Source organism: Staurois parvus, unplaced genomic scaffold (assembly GCF_062004578.1).
Source record: "Staurois parvus isolate SC_StPar_1 unplaced genomic scaffold, SC_StPar_1.0 ptg000377l, whole genome shotgun sequence".
Lineage (NCBI taxonomy): Eukaryota > Metazoa > Chordata > Amphibia > Anura > Ranidae > Staurois > Staurois parvus.
This window is the reverse complement of record NW_028318173.1, coordinates 180001-202552: the sequence shown is the minus strand read 5'-3', so window position 1 is coordinate 202552 and position 22552 is coordinate 180001. Positions and strand designations below refer to the sequence as shown.

The 22552-nt window shown below is 45.6% G+C and overlaps 1 protein-coding gene across 3 annotated transcripts in view; it reads left to right on the top strand.

Annotated features, from left to right (window-relative positions):
• The window catches only part of DRP2 (dystrophin related protein 2), a 162956-nt gene that overhangs the window by 114394 nt on the left and 26010 nt on the right, over nucleotides 1–22552 (top strand). For all 3 annotated transcript variants that reach the window (XR_016313966.1, XM_089685516.1, XM_089685517.1), the window contains exons 12-15: nucleotides 487–572; nucleotides 2036–2193; nucleotides 14318–14484; nucleotides 19387–19498. Coding sequence is in view for 2 of the 3 variants with exons in the window: in XM_089685516.1 (XP_089541642.1) it covers nucleotides 487–572; nucleotides 2036–2193; nucleotides 14318–14484; nucleotides 19387–19498 (523 nt within the window). In the remaining variant the exon portion in view is untranslated. The remainder of the gene's footprint in view (nucleotides 1–486; nucleotides 573–2035; nucleotides 2194–14317; nucleotides 14485–19386; nucleotides 19499–22552) is intronic.

Below are 22552 nucleotides of genomic sequence, written 5' to 3'. Positions count from 1 at the left end.
CTTATCTGAGGGTCAAAAATTGCTCATTGTTCAAGGAACTCCTGGAAACCTTTGAAGGAACCCTAAGGTTCTATGGGACCCTGGTTAAGAAACCGTGCACTAGATACTGTATATAGACTATGACTACTCTTAAGTGTCCACCGCAGCAAGAAATTGTTGACGAACCACAGAACAGGATCATAAGACGAGGTTCTCAGTTGATAGGAAAAGTCCATCAAATGGTTATAGGGGTAGGCAAAACATGGCCATTGGCCATCTTCACCCTTGGAATCCTATATTAATTTATTCATTTTATAACAATGCTAATTACCCCCCTGTAATAGATAAAAGCAGAGGGGGAATTAGATTTTGCACCAGAAGATAGACTTTAAAAAAAATTATTAAAGCCACAAAAAATAAATCCTGTACGTTATTTTGAGCCCTGTGTAGTCTTTTCCGACACCAACTCGTCAAAAACTTGGTTCCCATTCCTTTCTGTTTCCTTAGTGCCCGCAATGGACGAATCAGGGTTCTCTCCTTCAAAGCCGGAATAGCGTGTTTGTGTAACAGTGATGTCAAGGGAAAACTAGAATGTAAGTAATCTACTGTGTGAGTAGACAGTCAATACTTAGAATTTTAAGAATGAAATGAAACAAGGGGAAAATACAAAGACAAGTATAGGGGGCTGGTCATAAAGTCTCAAGGACCATATTCTAAAATATACCTGGCATCGGGGCTGCTGTTAGAAAGCATGGGGCCCCATACAGCCAACCCCCCTAATAATAAACGCAGTTAACTATGCTTCAGTTATGAATGAACACAATGAGTGATTGGTACTGGTCACTCATTGTGTTCATTCAGGAAAGGCAGGGGCTGGTAAATGTGACATATATGCCGGACTCTTCCCCCACTCTCCATCCTATTGTGTGCTTTCAGCTGCCAGTGGAAAGGAGAGGAGGGAAGCCGGCAGCACTGTGGGGGTGAGGCACACAGGGGGGCCAGGACAGCAGAGGGAAATGTATGGTGCACAGGATGAGAGGTGCAGCTGGAAGCAATTACTGGAACCAATCCCCTGTATGCCTCTCTCTCTGCAGCAGCTGAAAGGCGAAGGAAAGGAGAAGAAGCCAGCTTTCAGCTGCTGCAGAGGTAGCCATACAGGGGATCGGTTCCAGTAATTGCCCCCCTGCCATTTCGATCTCCCTCCCTGCTCACATCTGATTCAACCAGCTGCCTGGGCCCCCCTGTTGACCTGGGCCCCATACAGGAGGGTTGGTGGTACCCCCTTATCCACGGCCCTTCCTAACATACTGTATATAATTGAAGCTGAACTCCAGGCAAAAGTTGAATCATTTTCATTGGTGTATATATACAGTATATGGAAGCTGTTTTGTTTGCCAAAGTCTGCCCATTGCCATTTCCATTCAGGTCTAGGGGAATGCAAAACCCACTTTAAGCAGGTCAGAAGGAGGTCAAATGCAGGTCAAACGCACCTGTCAGTGAATTCTGAATGATTTCCAAAGCATCTCAAACTGATGCCATTGACACAAGCCTGAAGATTGTCCTTACAGTCCGCACTAAGATTTGTACTGAACCCAGGGCCATAGATAATTGGGTGCCACCAGTCCTCCTGTACCCAGGAAGCTGGTTGAATCAGATGTGGGCAGGAGAGGGGGAACAATTACTGGAACCGATCCCCTGTATGGCTCTCTCCGCAGCAGCTGAAAGCCGGCTTCTTCTCTACCATCTGCTGCTCGGTTCCAAAATCTTTATAGAGTTGGCATCATGTACAGGGGCACAGTCATGCTGGAACAGAAAAGGTCCTTCACATTCCTTTTGAAACGATTGTCTAAAATGTCTTTGTATGCTGCAGTAACCATAACCTTCACTAGAAACAGCTGAACTCAATAATTTGATCGGGTCCACATATTTTTTCCCATGCAATGCTTATGTCTGTGTTTTTACCCGTATTATATTCACCAGACCTTTGAGTTTTGGAGCTCCTTAATATGTGTTGACTCTTCATCTCCTTAGAGTGCTACAATACTTTTTTTTTCAGACTTATTCTCACAAGTAGCAAAAACTGATGGAACGTGTGACCAGAAGCAGCTAGGCCTTCTTCTGCACGAAGCCATCCAGATACCGAGACAACTTGGAGAAGTTGCTGCCTTTGGGGGAAGTAATGTTGAGCCCAGCGTTAGGAGCTGTTTCCGATTTGTAAGTAAGCAAACTGAAACATTTCCATCTCCGTATATAGTATACGGCCAAACGTTTGTTAATATGGAGTTGAACCTCTTTTGCGCCAAAAACAACCTCCATTTTTCTGGATGGGATTTTGTAGGAATTTGTGCCCAAGAAAAGACTTGGCTCACATTCAGCATTCCAATTTATCTCACAGGGTTGAGGTCAGGGCTCTGTGAAAGCCACTTGAGTTCCTCCATATAAAATCGGTCTAACCATGTCTTTATGGATATACAGTTGCAAGAAAAAGTATGTGAACCCCATGGGATTACGTGGAGTTTTGCATGAATTGCATGAACGTCATCTAAGTCACAACAATAGAAGAACACAGTCTGCTGAACATAATACTACACAAACATTAGATGTTGCCATGGTTTAATTGCACATAACATGTAAACATTCACAGTGCAGGGAGGAAAAAGTATGTGAGGCCCTAGCTTAATGACTTCTCCCAGAGCTAATTGGAGCCAGGAGTGAGCCAACCTTGACTCCAATCAGTGTGATGATATTGGATGTGTTGCTGACAGCTGTCCTGCCCTTAAAAAACACACACCTGTTGTCAGGGCTCCCGGGTATGACCAGAGGTGTGTGACTGACGCAGGGAAACGCAGACTTCAGATATGTTATAAATAGAGATGAGCGAATCGAACCAGGCGAAGTGGAATTCGTTTCGAATTTCAGGAAAAATTCGATTCGCGTTGAATCCGAATATTAGCATACTTCGGGTGCGCGAATCTGATTTTTCCCGATCAGCCGGCAAAAGTGTCCCTGCAGAGAGCTCCGCTATTTCTGACAGTTCTCTGACAGTTCCTTCACATGTACAGCGGTTGAAACATTGTATCTATTTGTTTCCATTTAGGATACAGATGTTTTTATTCGGAAACAGATACAATGTTTCAACCGCTGTAAATGTGAAGGAACTGTCAGAGAACTGTCAGAAATAGCGGAGCTCTCTGCAGATACACTTTTTGCTGTACTGGAATACTTCTTCTTTTCATTCTTCTTCTCATTCTTCTTTTCATTCTTCTTTTCATTCTTCTTTTCATTCTTCTTCTCATTCTTCTTCTCATTCTTCTTCTCATTCCTCTTTTCATTCTTCTTCTTTTCATTCTTCTTTTCATTCTTCTCATTCTTCTTTTCTTCTTCATGAAAAGAAGAATGAGAAGAGAGAATGAAAAGAAGAAGAAGAATGAAAAGAAGAATGAGAAGAAGAATGAGAAGAATGAAAAGAAGAATGAGAAGAATGAAAAGAAGAATGAAAAGAAGAAGAAGAAGAAGAATGAAAAGAAGAATGAAAAGAAGAAGAAGAATCTTTTCATTCTTCTCATTTTTCTTTTCATTCTTCTTTTCATTCTTCTTCTTCTTTTCATTCTTCTTTTCATTCTTCTTCTTCTTCTTCTTCTTCTTTTCATTCTTCTTCTTCTTTTCATTCTTCTTTTCATTCTTCTTCTTCTTCTTTTCATTCTTCTTCTTCTTCTTTTCATTCTTCTTTTCATTCTTCTTCTTCTTCTTTTCATTCTTCTTTTCATTCTTCTTTTCATTCTTCTTCTCATTCTTCTTCTTCTTCTTTTCATTCTTCTTTTCATTCTTCTCATTCTTCCTTTTCATTCTTCTTTTCATTCTTCTTTTCATTCTTCTTCTTTTCCTTCTTCTTCTTTTCATTCTTCTTTTCATTCTTCTTTTCTTCTTCATGAAAAGAAGAATGAAAAGAAGAAGAATGAGAAGAATGAAAAGAAGAATGAGAAGAATGAAAAGAAGAATGAAAAGAAGAAGAAGGAGAAGAAGAAGAATGAAAAGAAGAAGAAGAATCTTTTCATTCTCATTCTTCTTTTCATTCTTCTTTTCATTCTTCTTCTTCTTCTTTTCATTCTTCTTTTCATTCTTCTTCTTCTTCTTTTCATTCTTCTTCTTTTCATTCTTCTTTTCATTCTTCTTCTTTTCATTCTTCTTCTTTTCATTCTTCTTTTCATTCTTCTTCTTCTTCTTCTTCTTCTTCTTCTCATTCTTCTTTTCATTCTTCTTCTTCTTCTTTTCATTCTTCTTTTCATTCTTCTTCTTCTTCTTTTCATTCTTCTTCTTCTTTTCATTCTTCTTTTCATTCTTCTTCTTCTTTTCATTCTTCTTCTTCTTTTCATTCTTCTTTTCATTCTTCTTTTCATTCTTCTTCTCATTCTTCTTCTCATTCTTCTTCTCATTCTTCTCATTCTTCTTTTCTTCTTCATGAAAAGAAGAATGAAAAGAAGAATGAAAAGAAGAATGAGAATGAGGCACATCGGGCAGGACTCCGGGCAGAGGCACATCGGGCAGAGGCACACCGGGCAGAGGCACATCGGGCTGGACTCCGGGCAGAGGCACATCGGGCTGGACTCCGGGCAGAGGCACATCGGGCTGGACTCCGGGCAGAGGCACATCGGGCTGGACTCCGGGCAGAGGCACATCGGGCTGGACTCCGGGCAGAGGCACATCGGATTACCAGGCGAAGCAGCAGGCACCGGGCCCCCAGGCGGGGCAGCAGGCACCGGGCCCCCAGGCGGAGCAGCAGGCAGTGGGCCCCCGGGCGGAGCAGCAGGCACCGGGCCCCCGGGCAGAGCAGCAGGCAGCGGGCCCCCGGGCGGGGCAACAGGCATCGGGCCCCCGGGCGGGGCGACCGGCATCAGGCCCCCGGGCGGGGCGACCGGCATCGGGCCCCCAGGCGGGGCAGCAGGCACCGGGCCCCCAGGTGGAGCAGCAGGCAGTGGGCCCCCGGGCAGAGCAGCAGGCACCGGGCCCCCGGGCGGGGCAACAGGCATCGGGCCCCCGGGCGGGGCGACCGGCATCGGGCCCCCGGGCGGGGCGACCGGCATCGGGCCCCCGGGCGGGGCGACCGGCATCGGGCCCCCAGGCGGAGCGGCGGGCATCGGGCCCCCAGGCGGAGCGGCGGGCGCCGGGCCCCCAGGAGGGGCGACGGGCGTCGGGCCCCCAGGAGGGGCGACGGGCGTCGGGCCCCCAGGAGGGGCGACGGGCGTCGGGCCCCCAGGCGGGGCGACGGGCCTCCAGGCGGGGCGACGGGCGTCGGGCCCCCAGACGGGGCGACGGGCGTCGGGCCCCCAGACGGGGCGACGGGCATCGGGCCCCCAGGCGGGGCGGCGGGCATCGGGCCCCCAGGCGGGGCGGCGGGCATCGGGCCCCCAGGCGGAGCGGCGGGCGCCGGACCCCCAGGCGGAGCGACACGTCTCGGGCCCTCAGGCGGAGCGGCGGGCGCCGGACCCCCAGATGGAGCGACAGGTCTCGGGCCCCCAGGCGGAGCGGCGGGCGCCGGACCCCCAGGCGGAGCGACAGGTCTCGGGCCCTCAGGCGGAGCGGCGGGCGCCGGACCCCCAGATGGAGCGACAGGTCTCGGGCCCCCAGGCGGGGTGGCGGGTCTCGGGCCCCCAGGCGGAGCGACAGGTCTCGGGCCCCCAGGCGGAGCGACAGGTCTCGGGCCCCCAGGCGGAGCGGCAGGCGCCGGACCCCCAGGCGGAGCGACAGGTCTCGGGCCCCCAGGCGAAGCGGCGGGCACCGAGTCACCAGGCACGACAGTGGGCTCCGAGTCAACTGGCATGACCGCTGGCACTGGGTCAGACATTGTATCGTCTGGCTGGACAGCGGGCATCGGGTCACCAGGCATCAGGTCATTTGGCTCGACAGCGGGCACCGCGTCATCTGGCAAGGCAGTGAGCTCCGAGTCAAGTGGTATGACCGCGGGCACTGGGTCAGACATTGGATCGTCTGGCTGGACAGCGGGCATCGGGTCACCAGGCATCAAGTCATTTGGCTCGACAGCGAGCACCGCGTCATCTGGCAAGGCAGTGGGCTCCGAGTCAACAGGCACGACAGTGGGTACCGGGTCATCAAGTACCGGATTGTCTGGCTCGACAGCGGGCATCGGGTCACCAGGTATGACAGCGGGCACTGGGTCACCAGGCATCAGGTCATTTGGCTCGCCAGCGGGCACCGCGTCATCTGGCAAGGCAGTGGGCACCGAGTCACCAGGTACGACAGCGGGCTCTGAGTCAATTGGCACGACAGCGGGCACCGGATCAGGTACCGGATCATCTGGATCAACAGCGGGCATCGAGTCAACTGGCCTAATAGGATCGTCAGGCTGGATCAGTTCATCATGCTGGGTAGAGGCATCAGGCTGAATGCCGGCGTCCGGCGGAGTAGAGGCTTCAGGCCGAGTAGAGGCTTCAGGCCGAGTAGAGGCTTCAGGCCGAGTAGAGGCTTCAGGCCGAGTAGAGGCATCAGGCCGAGTAGAGGCTTCAGGCCGAGTAGAGGCTTCAGGCCGAGTAGAGGCTTCAGGCCGAGTAGAGGCTTCAGGCCGAGTAGAGGCTTCAGGCCGAGTAGAGGATTCAGGCCGAGTAGAGGATTCAGGCCGAGTAGAGGCTTCAGGCTGAACCACGGAAGGCAGGCTCACCGGTTTGGATACTGGCAGGATGGTATTGGTTGGAAAGAATTTTCGCTTTTTTCTGGTTTTAACTACTGGAGCACTGCAAGTAAACGCAGGTCTGCAAACGAATGGAGCAGCTGGAGACAGAGAAGAACTGGAGGATGGAACAGGAGAGGGAGCGGTTGCTACAGAGGGCTCTTTTACAGGGTTAAAGGCAGGATAGGTGCAGCGAGTGGGAACAGGGGACTGACATGCGGTAGATAGCAGGGCAGGAGGAGCTGTTGGGAATGCAGGAATAGAGTTTTGAGGAAATAGATTAGAAGCAGGACTGGGTCTTTGTAAGCTGACTGAGGCTGGGCGCAACAAGTCTGTCCATGTCTGCAGTATGGGTTGAACAAAGCTGAGCTTACACAAAGCCTGTCTGGTCAATGACTGCACTGCGTTTATACAATCTCTTAGTGTCTGTGGTGAACATGTGGAATAACGCTCCAGAAAGTAACCCACATCATCCTCTAATAACCACACCAGGGACTCTACCTGGTCTGCACTAAATGGTGGCAAAAATTCATCCCTGCATTCAGGGGTACCAGATGAAACCAACTCAGCACAAACCTCAATCAAAGGCTGCACCTCAGAGAACTCTGTGCCCTGATTTACTAGAACATGAGCGAGCCGTATACATTCTAGTAGTTGATCCCGGGTATACTCCTTCAGAGTCTGATAAGCATACTCTCTGTCATCAAACACTAGCAGAGATAAATATTCAACCTCATCCAGATCCATCCTTCCCATCAACAAGCCAAGATGGCTTCCCTGTGCAGCCACTTCTGGTCAGGATTGGCCTTGGTGTAATGTCAGGGCTCCCAGGTGTGACCAGAGGTGTGTGACTGACGCAGGGAAACGCAGACTTCAGATATGTTATAAACAATATAATTTATTAACACTAACCATACAAACATAAACGCAGTGCAATACTAAAACATAACACAGTGCAAACAAACCAACCAACCACCCACAGATAACAGTACATACAATGCAAGCGTCGTCAGGCAGGCCGGGTCAATATCAATAGGGCAGGTAGGTACAGGGGGAGCAAGCGGAGAATGGTCGGGGTCACAGGCCAGGTTCAGCAGGTAGCGGGCAGCGTGGTACAGAGGGTCAGGCAGAGGAGAATGGTCAGACAAGCCAGGGATCAGAGCAGGATCAGCAGAGAATCAGACAGGAACAGAGAGCAGGAACAGGATACAGGGCCCAAGAGAAACACAACACCAAGGCAGAGCCGGCAGGTCTGAATGTCCCTTAAATACACCAGTATAATTAGTTCCAGGTGTTTGACTGGCTGCAAGGTTGAGTCTCTGATTGCTGGGAGCACCCGCTGGCCAGCCCTGGTACTGCAGCTCATAAGGCAGCTGAGTCCCACTATTGCTGGCCAGTCCATTCCTGACACCTGTTTTGGGTTTACTGGTTTCAAGAAGCACTGTCTGATGTGAACCATGCCTCGCAGAAAAGAGCTCTCAGAAGACCTACGATCAAGAATTGTTGACTTGCATGAAGCTGGAAAGGGTTACAAAAGTATCTCCAAAAGCCTTGATGTTCATGTGTCCACGGTAAGACAGACTGTCTACAAATGGAGAAAGTTTAGCACTGTTGCTACTCTCCCTAGGCGTGGTCGTCCTGTAAAAATGACTGCAAGAGCACAGCGCAGAATGCTGCATGAGGTAAAGAAGAATCCCAGAGTGTCAGCTAAAGACCTACAGAAATCTCTGGCACATGCTAACATTTTTGTTGACACATCTACAATAAGGAAAACATTAAACAAGAATGGAGTACATGGGAGGACACCACGGAGGAAGCCATTGATGTCCAAAAAGAATATTGCAGCACGTTTGAAGTTTGCAAAAGAGCACCTGGATGTTCCACAGCACTACTGGCAAAATATACTGTGGACAGATGAAACCAAGATTGAGTTGTTTGGGAAGAACACACAACACTATGTGTGGAGAAAAAAAGGCACAGCACACCAACATCAAAACCTCATCCCCACTGTGAAACATGGCGGAGGGAGCATCATGGTTTGGGGCTGCTTTGCTGCCTCAGGGCCTGGATGGATTGTTGTCATTGATGGGAAAATGAATTCCAGAGTTTATCAAGACATTTTGCAGGAAAACGTACGACCATCTGTCCACCAACTGAAGCTCCGCAGAGGATGGGTGATGCAACAGGACAATGACCCAAAGCATACAAGTAATTCAACAAAACAATGGCTGTATCAGCACAGAATACGCCTTCTGGAGTGGCCCAGTCAGAGTCCTGACCTCAACCCGATTGAAATGCTGTGGCATGACCTTAAGAGGGCGATTCACACCAGACATCCCAAGAATATTGCTACACTGAAAGAGTTTTGTGAAGAGGAGTGGTCCAAAATGACTCCAGATTGTTGTGCAGGTCTGATCTGCAACTACAGGAAACGTTTGGTTGAGGTTATTGCTGCCAAAGGAGGGTCAACCAGTTATTAAGTCCAAAGGTTCACATACTTTTTCCTCCCTGCACTGTGAATGTTTACATGTTATGTGCAATTAAACCATGGCAACATCTAATGTTTGTGTAGTATTATGTTCAGCAGACTGTGTTCTTCTATTGTTGTTACTTTGATGACGTTCAGAGCACATTTTATGCCCAATTCATGCAAAACTCCACGTAATCCCAAGGGGTTCACATACTTTTTCTTGCAACTGTATAAATATAAACCAACCAAACCCTAAAATGGTAAACAATATGCATACAATACTAATAGTGCACCCCTGCTCACCAAGATTACCCTTCCTCCCCAGGAAGTCCAAATCAAAAATTGTTCTTCAGCGTCCAAAACGCTGAAGGACAATTTTTGATGTCTTTATGGAGTTGGCTTCACGCATGAGGCACAGTCTTATTGGAACAAAAAATGGCCTTTCCTAAAATGTAACCACAAGATGGAAAGTGAACCATTGTCTAAAATGCATATAAAGAGACAAAGAGTGGGCACACGGGCCTAGTGCATTACCTTTAAAGATGAGATTTATTGATAAAAAGTAAAATACTCACAAGAGAAATAAAATCAAATGGAAAGCATGTCACAAGGGATGCAATGTGGTCCAAAGCTCCTGAAGGCAGTCTGGTGGGGGACTGTAGACCTTTGTATAGCTGGTGGTTGACGCGTTTCGAGGTTGTACCCGGCTCTGAGGAAGAATTCTCTTGTGACCTTACGTAGGCTTCATGGTTTAAGGTTAGAGAGCCTCTGTCACCTCCAGTATGTATGAGCATGAGCAGTGGTATAACCAGAACCTTCAGGGCCCGGGTGCAAGAAACCATGAAGGGTTGAACGCCAGGGCCTGGTTGCAAGTGCGACCTTTGCCACCCTGGTAGTTCTGCCACTGGTGTCAGTAGTTTTTTTTTGTATTTTTTTTACAATATTTTTTAAAAACTATTTTTTACAATTTTTCTTTTTTTAGGAGCCCCATTGGGGGGCTTTAGTGAGATATAAGGGTTCCAAACAGACCTCCGACGTTCCACCTTTGAGACAGAGAAAGGAGATTGAGGGCATGGCCCTTTTATCTCCTTCTGTGCAGCCGCAGCTGCACTGAATGCATGGATAGGAATAGCTCTGTACAGAGCTTCCCCTCCATTCACAAACTGAAACATAGTAAACACAGTTTACTATGTTTTAGTTATGAATGGACAGAGTCAGTGATCGGTACGGATCATTGACTCTCCCTTCAAAAATGGAAGGGTCCAGAAAACAGCACATTTACCGGTCCCTTCCCTGCTCTCCATCCTGACAGATCCTCTGCAGCAGCCGTTGGGAGAGGGGATAGGGGGGAGGGTTACTCGGCAGAGCTGTGGGGGGGCCAGGAAAGTTCACAGGGGCCGCAGAGCACAGCAGGAAGGCCAGGAAAGAGAACGGAGGGGCTGGGGAGAGCACAGGGAAAGGAAATCGCATGGGGGCCGGGGAGCGGGTGGGGGGGGAGAGCTGGAGCTGGAAAGAGCACAGGTCCGGGGAGCAGGAGGGGGGAAAGCAGGAAAGAGCTCAGGGAGACAGTAGAAAAAATCCTGGATAGGAAGAGCAGAAGGGGCAGCTGCCTATTGAAGAATTGATCTCTCCATGTTCCTATGGCAGCCACTGAATGCCTGCTTCTCCTCCTCTCCCGCAGACATTGAGCAGTTGCAGGAGGAACATGGAGAGATCGGTTCCTCTATATGCAACTGCCCTCCCACCACTCCTCCTATCCAGGCTTGCATTGGCAGCTTGGGGCTGGGTCGCAATTGTGACCCCTGCAACCCCTGTAGGCCTTAAAAAAAAAAAAAAAAAGACCTTCTCACCAACTTAATAAATGCAGATAAAAGCACAGAAAAATAAAGTTGCAAGAGTCGCTTCCTTAGCACTGCCCCCTCTCTCCTTGCACACCAAAGCCCTCTACCCTTCTGAGAGTGTCTAATTACTCTCTGTTCTTGCCCAGCTCCTCTTCCCATCACCTTTCTACATAATCGTTTAACTATCTGCTGTGGGAAGAGTAAAGGGGAGCAGCCATTCAAAATTAGGGTTCTTCCAGTGGTTGCTAGGGTTTTCCTTGACCTGTGGCTAATTGCCTTCCTATTTGATGGTGCCTGCCTAGTTCCAGAGAGCCAACACCACTTGGCATGGCAGATGCATGACACCAATGACCTTTATAGATGTCTGTAATGGAGTCAATCTGATCATCACTGCAAGGGGCACATTTATCCCACTGGTGTCCAATATAAAGGGCATTTTCCCCCTGAACCCAATAAATGGGTTTTACTAGGGGGTTCCAAGAACTGAAAATTATTTTAAGGGTTTCTCTCAAGTGTTTAAGAAAGATTGCCACAGAGCATCAGAGTGACAGCTCTGAGTCTGCTGGGGTCACTGACATCAATCCAAGATGGCAGCCCCTCCAGGCTTTTGAATGTCTACACGAGGGAGGCTTTTACAGGTACAGAACATGCCTAAAATATGTAAATGTCCATATCTCATGGGAAGACATTTCCTGAAATGAGTGATGTGGCGACAGAGCCTCTTTAAGGGAATACGATGTTTAGATACCTTCAAGGTCACCAAAAAAATAATTAGAGATCCAGCCGATTCTTTCTTTTTTTTATATACTTTCAAACCTAGTTATAATCTGCAGAAACCACAGATTTCTTAGACATTTTAGCAACAGGGAAAGGAAGAAACAAACAACGTGTAACAAGCTGTGAGGAGACCGTCTATTACATTGTAGCAACTGTCACACCAATTTTACAAGTTGTTAGTCTTGGTGAGACAATTATCTCCCACCTTCATGATATGCGGCTGTTTATAAATTAACGGTAGAAAAATGTATTCATCTAACAATTGCGCGGTAACCTTGAAGGCTGCCACCCTGCGTGAAATGTAACCTCAGTCTTATTATTCTGGTTTATTTTGTTCCCAGAAAGATTCTTTCAGAGATGACTTCATGCTATTAGATCTGAGTTGTCATGGAGACTCCAGAGCTGCTACATTGTGTCTAATTCTCTTCCTCTTATTAGCAGAGACTAGCCCTCCCCAAAAGCCTTAATGTGTATGTGTTAAGTACATAGACAGTGTATTTTTATTTAGTTTTTGTTAGATTGAAGAAGAAGAAGAGTTAAAACCCCTTCAAACTTTTAGTGCTCAATTATTCTTCAGGTAGTGAGGAGCGCTGCAAGTGTCATAGGACTTCTTTGACTTCTAAATGTGCCATAGGACTTCTACAACACATGACTTCCAAATGTGTCTTATGACTTCCAAATATTTCCTAGGACTTCCATGACATCCAAATGTGTCCTAAGACTTCCATGACTTCCAAATGTGTCCTAGGACCTGCAAATGTGTCCTTGGACTTCCATACATATCCTAAGCTTTCCATGACTTCTAAATGTGTCTAGGACTTTCATACGTGTCATAGAACTTCCATGACATCCAAATGTGTCCTAGGACTTCCATACATGTCATAGGACTGCCATGATTTCCAAATATGTCCTAAGACTTCCATGACTTCCATGACTTCCAAATGTGTCCTAGGATACGTTTGAAAGTTCTAGGACACATTTGGAAGTCATGGAAGTCAAACGTGTTCTGGGACTTCTGGGACTTCCAAATTTGTCCTAAGACTTCAATGACTTCCAAATGTGTCCTAAGACTTCCATACGTGTCCTAGGACTTCCAAATGTGTCCTAGGACTTCCAAATGTGTCCTAGGACTTCCAAATGTGTCCTAGGACTTCCAAATGTGTCCTAGGACTTCCATGACTTCCAAATGTGTCCTAGGACTTCCATAACTTCCAAATGTGTCGTAGGACTTCCATAACTTCCAAATGTGTCCTTGGACCTGCAAATGTGTCCTTGGACTTACATGACTTCCATACATGTCCTAGGACTTCCATGACCTCCAAATGTATTTTAGGACTTCCATGACTTCCAAATGTATTTTAGGACTTCCAAATATGTCCTAGGACTGCCATGACTTCCAAATGTGTTCTAGGACTGCCATGACTTCCAAATGTGTCCTAGGACTGCCATGACTTCCAAATGTGTCCTAGGACTGCCATGATTTGCAAATGTGTCCTAGGACTGCCATGACTTCCAAATGTGTCCTAGGACTGCCATGACTTCCAAATGTGTCCTAGGACTGCCATGATTTCAAATGTGTCCTAGGACTTCCATGACTTCCAAATGTGTCCTAGGACTTCCATAACTTCCAAATGTGTCGTAGGACTGCCATGACTTCCAAATGTGTCCTTGGACTTACATGACTTCCATACATGTCCTAGGACTTCCATGACCTCCAAATGTATTTTAGGACTTCCATGACTTCCAAATGTATTTTAGGACTTCCAAATATGTCCTAGGACTGCCATGACTTCCAAATGTGTTCTAGGACTGCCATGACTTCCAAATGTGTCCTAGGACTGCCATGACTTCCAAATGTGTCTTAGGACTGCCATGACTTCCAAATGTGTCTTCGGACTTGCAAATGTGTCCTAGGACTGCCATGATTTGCAAATGTGTCCTAGGACTGCCATAATTTGCAAATGTGTCTTCGGACTTCCAAATGTGTCCTAGGACTTCCATGACTTCCAAATGTGTCCTTGGACCTGCAAATGTGTCCTTGGACTTCCATGACTTCCATACATGTCCTAGGACTTCCATGACTTCCAAATGTATTTTAGGACTTCCATGACTTCCAAATATGTCCTAGGACTGCCCTGACTTCCAAATGTGTTCTAGGACTGCCATGACTTCCAAATGTGTCCTAGGACTGCCATGACTTCCAAATGTGTCTTCGGACTTGCAAATGTGTCCTAGGACTGCCATGATTTGCAAATGTGTCCTTGGACTTCCAAATGTGTCCTAGGACTGCCATGACTTCCAAATGTGTCCTTGGACTTGCAAATGTGTCCTGGGACTTGCAAATGTGTCCTGGGACTTGTGCTGCTTCCACCGTAAAAGAGAGATTGCCCATTTCACCACATTTTGAATCTGTTGCAATGACCATACTCATACTACCATTTGCATTTTATTTTCTTGATCGACAGATGAAATGTTTTTCTTACTTCTTGACATTTTTTTCTTTTAAATCTATATACACTGTATACAATGCAGAAAAAAATCTTTTTTTTTTTTTTTACTCTTTGATAGACCAGCGGTGCCACCGTTTTGGAATTATCTCAGTTCCTGGAGTGGGGATGTCTGGAGCCGCAGTCCTTGGTTTGGCTTCCAGTTTTACATCGGGTGACGTTGGCTGAGACCGTTAAACACCAGACCAAGTGTTCAGTCTGCAAACAGTGTCCTATAAAGGGGTTCAGGTAGGTATGTGTTTGCTGGAATGTAAAAGTACACAAAGGAAAGTTCATTATTGCGAATATAACATTGGGTAAGAGAGGGTTAATACCATGTGGCCAAAAGTCTATAGGCCCCCTTCCAAATGATGGAGTTGAGGTGTCTCCGGTGAAGGGTACTGTTGATGCTACATCATTCAAAGACCTTTTGTGTCCAATTGGTGGCCCTCCAGCTGTTGCCAAACTACAAGTCCCATGAGGCATTGCAAGACTGACAGTTACAAGCATGACTCCCAAAGGTAGAGGCATGATGGGACTTGCAGTTTTGCAAACAGCTGGAGGGCCGCCAGTTTGACACCCTTGTTTTAGACAACTGTTTCCAACTTCATGGCAGCAATTTGGGGAAGGCCTTTTCCTATGCCACCATGTCTGCCCCCCATTACATAGTTAGTCTGGCTGAAAAAAGACAAAAGTCAGCCATTAACCACTTCCTGTCCAGCCCATGTACATAAACGGCCAGACGGGAGCAGTGCAGGAGCGGGTTGCTGTTCATAAAAGGCGCCCTCATTTTAATTCCCTGGGAGCACGCAGCACCGCAATCCGGTGCCCGCTGTGTCCTCCGGATACCGATCACTGTACGGGACCTCTGTGTGAGGTCCCAATCATGTGATCACTGATTGGCCAATCAGTGATCACATGAATAGTAGTAAGCAAGATGTCACTTCCTGACATCATTGCTTACTATTAGTGAAATCTGTGAATGATCACAGAGGTCACATGATACAGGGCTATTCACAACAGCCTTGTACCATGTGACAAGCTGTGACCAATCACAGCTCGCACAGTATTTCTCAATGGCTGAAGAAGAAGAAATGGTTGTGAAATCTGTGAATCATCATAGAGATCACATGGTACAGGGCTATTCACAACAGCCTTGTACCATGTGACAAGCTGTGACCAATCACAGCTCTCACAGTATTTCTCAAATGCAGTCAGAGGGAAGGAGAAATTATTGCTTTTACAGCCTTTATAGGTGTAAAAGCAATCAGTGTAAAAAAAGAAAAAAAAAATCTTCATCACCCCCCACATAAATAATAATATAAAAAATGAAAATAAAAATGTAAAAAAAAAATTAAACAAAATAAACATTTTTGGTTATAAACTAATTTGGGTTATTTCTTTTTTTTTACTATAAAGATAGCTGAATACAATTTAGCCAAGATTTATGAAGAAAGATTATTTATTTGCAAAATTTTTATAAGACAAACCCTTTTTTTTTCTCAAAATGTTTGGAGTTTTTCATTTATATAGCAAAAAAATAAAAATCCCAGGGGTGAATAAACACCACCAAAATAAAGTTTTATCTGTCTCCAAAAAAATGCTAAAAAATCATACGAGTACGGCGTCGCATGACTGTGCAATTGTCATTCAAAGCTGAAAATTGGCCTGGACTGGAAGGGGGGTGAAAGTGTCCGGACTTTACATAGTTAGTCTGGCTGAAAAAAGACAAAAGTCCATCCAGTTCAACCAATAAAAAAAAAAAAAAAACAACTTATAATCCTACACCCACAGTTGATCCAGAGGAAGGCAAAAAAAAACAGCAAAGCACGATCCAATCTGCTCCTGCTGGGAAAAAAATCCTTCCTGGTCCCCCGAGAGGCGATCGGATATTCCCTGGATCAACTTTCCCTATAAATGTTATATCCAGTTATATTCTGTGTATCCAAGAAAGAATCCAGGACTTTCCTACAGCAATCCACTGAGCTGGCCACAACCAACTCTTGAGGGAGTCTATTCCACATTTTCACAGCTCTCACTGTGAAGAAACCTTTCCGTGTTTGGAGATCACATTTCTTTTCCTCCAGACGTTCATGCAAAAGTTCGACCAGAAAAAATGCCGTTCTTTCCTATAGGAGGGAAAGTCGGGAACATTTGCAACACATGAAAAGAGATTTCTGCCAAGGACAGCAAAGGGCTCAATGCATATTCTAAAAAAAAAAAAAAAAACATAATAAAAATGTAAAGAAAACCATTTTTATATCATATATGTTCTATAACAGAATAGAACCGCCTTTTGTAACCGTTTTACCCCACAGGAACCCTTGAAATACATTTCAAGTCTAGGGGAACCCCCTTACATTGGGGGTCAGTGGGAAGAATGTCCCTTACATTGGAGGTCGGTGGGAAGAATGCTCCTTACATTGGTGGTCGGTGGGAAGAATGTCCCTTACATTGGTGGTCAGTGGGAAGAATGCCCCTTACATTGGGGGTCAGTGGGAAGAATGCCCCTTACATTGGTGGTCAGTGGGAAGAATGCTCCTTACATTGGTGATCAGTGGGAAGAATGTTCCTTACATTGGCGATCAGTGGGAAGAATGTCCCTTACATTGGGGGTCAGTGGGAAGAATGTCCCTTACATTGGGGGTCAGTGGGAAGAATGTCCCTTACATTGGTGATCAGTGGGAAGAATGCTCCTTACATTGGTGGTCAGCGGGAAGAATGTCCCTTACATTGGTGGTCAGCGGGAAGAATGTCCCTTAAATTGGTGGTCAGTGGGAAGAATGTCCCTTACATTGGTGGTCAGTGGGAAGAATGTCCCTTACATTGGTGGTCAGTGGGAAGAATGGTGCTTACATTGGATGTCAATGGGAAGAATGTCCCTTACATTGGTGGTCAGTGGGAAGAATGTCCCTTACATTGGTGGTCAGTGGGAAGAATGTCCCTTACATTGGTGGTCAGTGGGAAGAATGTCCCTTACATTGGTGGTCAGTGGGAAGAATGTCCCTTACATTGGTGATCAGTGGGAAGAATGTCCCTTGCATTGGTGGTCAGTGGGAAGAATGTCCCTTACATTGGTGGTCAGTGGGAAGAATGTCCCTTACATTGGTGGTCAGTGGGAAGAATGTCCCTTACATTGGTGATCAGTGGGAAGAATGTCCCTTACATTGGTGATCAGTGGGAAGAATGTCCCTTACATTGGTGGTCAGTGGGAAGAATGTCCCTTACATTAGGGGTCAGTGGGAAGAATGCCCCTTACATTGGTGGTCAGTGGGAAGAATGTCCCTTACATTGGTGATCAGTGGGAAGAATGGTGCTTACATTGGGGGTCAGTGGGAAGAATGGTGCTTACATTGGTGATCAGTGGGAAGAATGTCCCTTACATTGGAAGGTCAGTGGGAAGAATGCTCCTTACATTGGTGGTCAGTGGGAAGAATGTCCCTTACATTGGTGGTCAGTGGGAAGAATGTCCCTTACATTGGTGATCAGTGGGAAGAATGTCCCTTACATTGGTGATCAGTGGGAAGAATGCTCCTTACATTGGTGGTCGGTGGGAAGAATGGTGCTTACATTGGATGTCAATGGGAAGAATGTCCCTTACATTGGTGGTCAGTGGGAAGAATGTCCCTTACATTGGTGGTCAGTGGGAAGAATGGTGCTTACATTGGTGGTCAGTGGGAAGAATGTCCCTTACATTGGTGGTCAGTGGGAAGAAAGTCCCTTACATTGGTGATCAGCGGGAAGAATGCTCCTTACATTGGTGGTCAGCGGGAAGAATGCTCCTTACATTGGTGGTCAGTGGGAAGAATGGTGCTTACATTGGATGTCAATGGGAAGAATGGTGCTTACATTGGTGGTCAGTGGGAAGAATGTCCCTTACATTGGTGGTCAGTGGGAAGAATGCTCCTTACATTGGTGGTCAGTGGGAAGAATGCTCCTTACATTGGTGGTCAGTGGGAAGAATGCTCCTTACATTGGTGGTCAGTGGGAAGAATGCCCCTTACATTGGTGGTCAGCGGGAAGAATGTCCCTTACATTGGTGGTCAGCGGGAAGAATGTCGCTTACATTGGTGGTCAGCGGGAAGAATGTCCCTTACATTGGTGGTCAGCGGGAAGAATGTCCCTTACATTGGTGGTCAGCGGGAAGAATGTCCCTTACATTGGTGATCAGCGGGAAGAATGCTCCTTACATTGGTGGTCAGCGGGAAGAATGCTCCTTACATTGGTGGTCAGCGGGAAGAATGGTGCTTACATTGGATGTCAATGGGAAGAATGGTGCTTACATTGGTGGTCAGTGGGAAGAATGTCCCTTACATTGGTGGTCAGTGGGAAGAATGCTCCTTACATTGGTGGTCAGTGGGAAGAATGCTCCTTACATTGGTGGTCAGTGGGAAGAATGCTCCTTACATTGGTGGTCAGTGGGAAGAATGTCGCTTACATTGGTGGTTAGCGGGAAGAATGTCCCTTACATTGGTGATCAGTGGGAAGAATGCTCCTTACATTGGAGGTCAGTGGGAAGAATGGTGCTTACATTGGTGGTCAGTGGGAAGAATGCTCCTTACATTGGAGGTCAGTGGGAAGAATGGTGCTTACATTGGTGGTCAGTGGGAAGAATGCTCCTTACATTGGTGGTCAGTGGGAAGAATGTCCCTTACATTGGTGATCAGTGGGAAGAATGCTCCTTACATTGGAGGTCAGTGGGAAGAATGGTGCTTACATTGGTGGTCAGTGGGAAGAATGCTCCTTACATTGGAGGTCAGTGGGAAGAATGGTGCTTACATTGGTGGTCAGTGGGAAGAATGCTCCTTACATTGGTGGTCAGTGGGAAGAATGTCCCTTACATTGGTGGTCAGTGGGAAGAATGCTCCTTACATTGGAGGTCAGTGGGAAGAATGCTCCTTACATTGGAGGTCAGTGGGAAGAATGGTGCTTACATTGGTGGTCAGTTGGAAGAATGTCCCTTACATTGGTGATCAGTTGGAAGAATGCTCCTTACATTGGTGGTCAGTGGGAAGAATGTCCCTTACATTGGTGATCAGTGGGAAGAAATCCCTGACATAAAATAAAATGCCTCTCTTGGATCCTTACTTTGACTCTTTCCTTCAAACTTCAGAACAGCATTCATTTTTCCCATTCATTTCCTCCTTCCAGGTACCGCAGCTTGAAACAATTCGGAGTGGACATCTGTCAGACGTGTTTCCTGACTGGACAAGCAAGCAAAGGAAGCAAACTTCATTATCCAATCATGGAATATTACACAACGGTGAGGGATCCTATAAACAGACAGATTCAGCCTGGATTTGTCCTGTAATGTGGAACGCATTTCACCTCGAATCCAAGTAGCTTCCTCAGTTTCAATGTGGGAGTGGAAGGAAAGGAATGGGGTGATGGAGAACAGGGGCTGTAGGTTGGCTTGTAGATATATTTTTGACCAAAAAAAAAGCAACAAGACCATTGTATACAGTCCCAAAAAGATTTATAGAAATAAAAGAAAAAAAGTAAACCAAGTAAATAAATCCAATCATGAAATATTACACGATTGTATTTATTTGAAAGGGAGCCCATAGATAGACAGATTCAAACTGGACTTGTCCTGTAATATTGAATGCATTTCACCTCCTAATCCAGATAGGTTCCTGAGTTCTAACGTGTAAGCCAGGGGTGTCAAACTGGTGGCCCTCCAGCTGCTGCCAAACTACAAGTCCCATCATGCCTCTGTCTTTGGGAATCATGCTTATAACTGTCAATCTTGCAATGCCTCATGGGACTTGTAGTTTAGCGACAGCTGGAGGGCCGCCAGTTTGACACCTCTGGTGTAAGCGAATGCAAAGGTATAGGGGAATGCAGAACAAGGGTCATAGGGTGGCTTGTAGATCCACTTTTTGACCAAGGAAAAAAGCCACACGGCAGCTGTGTACAGTGCAGAAAAGATTTATAAAAAGTAAAAACAAAAAATAAATATTGGGTAAAATTAATCCGTTTAAAAAAAATAAAATAAAATATAATAAAAAAACGAACCAAATGAAAATATTGAGAGAGAGTGAGAGAGAAAAAAGTATGTGAACCCCTTGGGATTACGTGGAGTTTTGCATAAATTGGGCATAAAATGTGCTCTGAACGTCATCTAAGTCACCACAATGGAAGAACACAGTCTGCTGAACATAATACTACACAAACATTACATGTTGCCATGGTTTAATTGCACATAACATGTAAACATTCACAGTGCAAGGAGGAAAAAGTATGTGAGGCCCTAGCTTAATGACTTCTCCCAGAGCTAATTGGAGCCAGGAGTGAGCCAACCTTGACTCCAATCAGTGTGATGATATTGGATGTGTTGCTGACAGCTGTCCTGCCCTTAAAAAACACACACCTGTTTTGGGTTTACTGGTTTCAAGAAGCACCGTCTGATGTGAACCATGCCTCGCAGAAAAGAGCTCTCAGAAGACCTACGATCAAGAATTGTTGACTTGCATGAAGCTGGAAAGGGTTACAAAAGTATCTCCAAAAGCCTTGATGTTCATGTGTCCACGGTAAGACAGACTGTCTACAAATGGAGAAAGTTTAGCACTGTTGCTACTCTCCCTAGGCGTGGTCGTCCTGTAAAAATGACTGCAAGAGCACAGCGCAGAATGCTGCATGAGGTAAAGAAGAATCCCAGAGTGTCAGCTAAAGACCTACAGAAATCTCTGGCACATGCTAACATTTTTGTTGACACATCTACAATAAGGAAAACATTAAACAAGAATGGAGTACTTGGGAGGACACCACGGAGGAAGCCATTGCTGTCCAAAAAGAATATTGCAGCACATTTGAAGTTTTCAAAAGAGCACCTGGAAGTTCCACAGCACTACTGGCAAAATATACTGTGGACAGATGAAACCAAGATTGAGTTGTTTGGGAAGAACACACAACACTATGTGTGGAGAAAAAAAGGCCCAGCACACCAACATCAAAACCTCATCCCCACTGTAAAACATGGCGGAGGGAGCATCATGGTTTGGGGCTGCTTTGCTGCCTCAGGGCCTGGACGGATTGTTGTCATTGATGGGAAAATGAATTCCAGAGTTTATCAAGACATTTTGCAGGAAAACGTACGACCATCTGTCCGCCAACTGAAGCTCCGCAGAGGATGGGTGATGCAACAGGACAATGACCCAAAGCATACAAGTCATTCAACAAAACAATGGCTGCAACAGCACAGAATACGCCTTCTGGAGTGGCCCAGTCAGAGTCCTGACCTCAACCCGATTGAAATGCTGTGGCATGACCTTAAGAGAGCGATTCACACCAGACATCCCAAGAATATTGCTACACTGAAACAGTTTTGTGAAGAGGAGTGGTCCAAAATTACTCCAGATCGTTGTGCAGGTCTGATCTGCAACTACAGGAAACGTTTGGTTGAGGTTATTGCTGCCAAAGGAGGGTCAACCAGTTATTAAGTCCAAAGGTTCACATACTTTTTCCTCCCTGCACTGTGAATGTTTACATGTTATGTGCAATTAAACCATGGCAACATCTAATGTTTGTGTAGTATTATGTTCAGCAGACTGTGTTCTTCTATTGTTGTGACTTAGATGATGTTCAGAGCACATTTTATGCTCAATTCATGCAAAACTCAATCCCAAGGGGTTCACATACTTTTTCTTGCAACTGTATATATATATATATATATACATAGATATATATATATATATATATACATAGATATATATATATACATAGATAGATAGATAGAGATATATATATATATATATATATATATAGAGAGAGAGAGAGAGAGAGAGAGATATAGATATATATATATATATATATATATATATATAGATATAGATATAGAGAGAGAGATAGATAGATATGAGTGGGATGCAGTAGCTTGGTATTGTATAAGCAGGTCACATTGTATATTATTTATTGTTTATTGGTATACCCCTTGAACTTGCGATAAGGAGATCTTCAGTTTCCTCTGAATTGTCTTACCTTTTTATTAAACACAACTTCCAAAAAAAATCCTTTCTGGACTTTATACAACTGATTTGGATTAGGATTCGGTTTAGTTGTATCATATTTATGGAATATAGATAATATATAGGTCTGTAAAGGTGCAAAGGCAAACTATTCAGATGATTTTGCTGTTTCGTAATATAAAAACCCAATGTGAAGCTCTTGTCTATCAAGGCCCTCTGAATCCTCCTGTATTAATTTGTATTATAATTGTACCGTTTGCCCTCATGTTGTAAAGCGTAGCCTGTTGGCGCTATAGAAATCCTGTATAATAATAATTTATACTATGCTATGTTTCCACTTATTTCTTTAA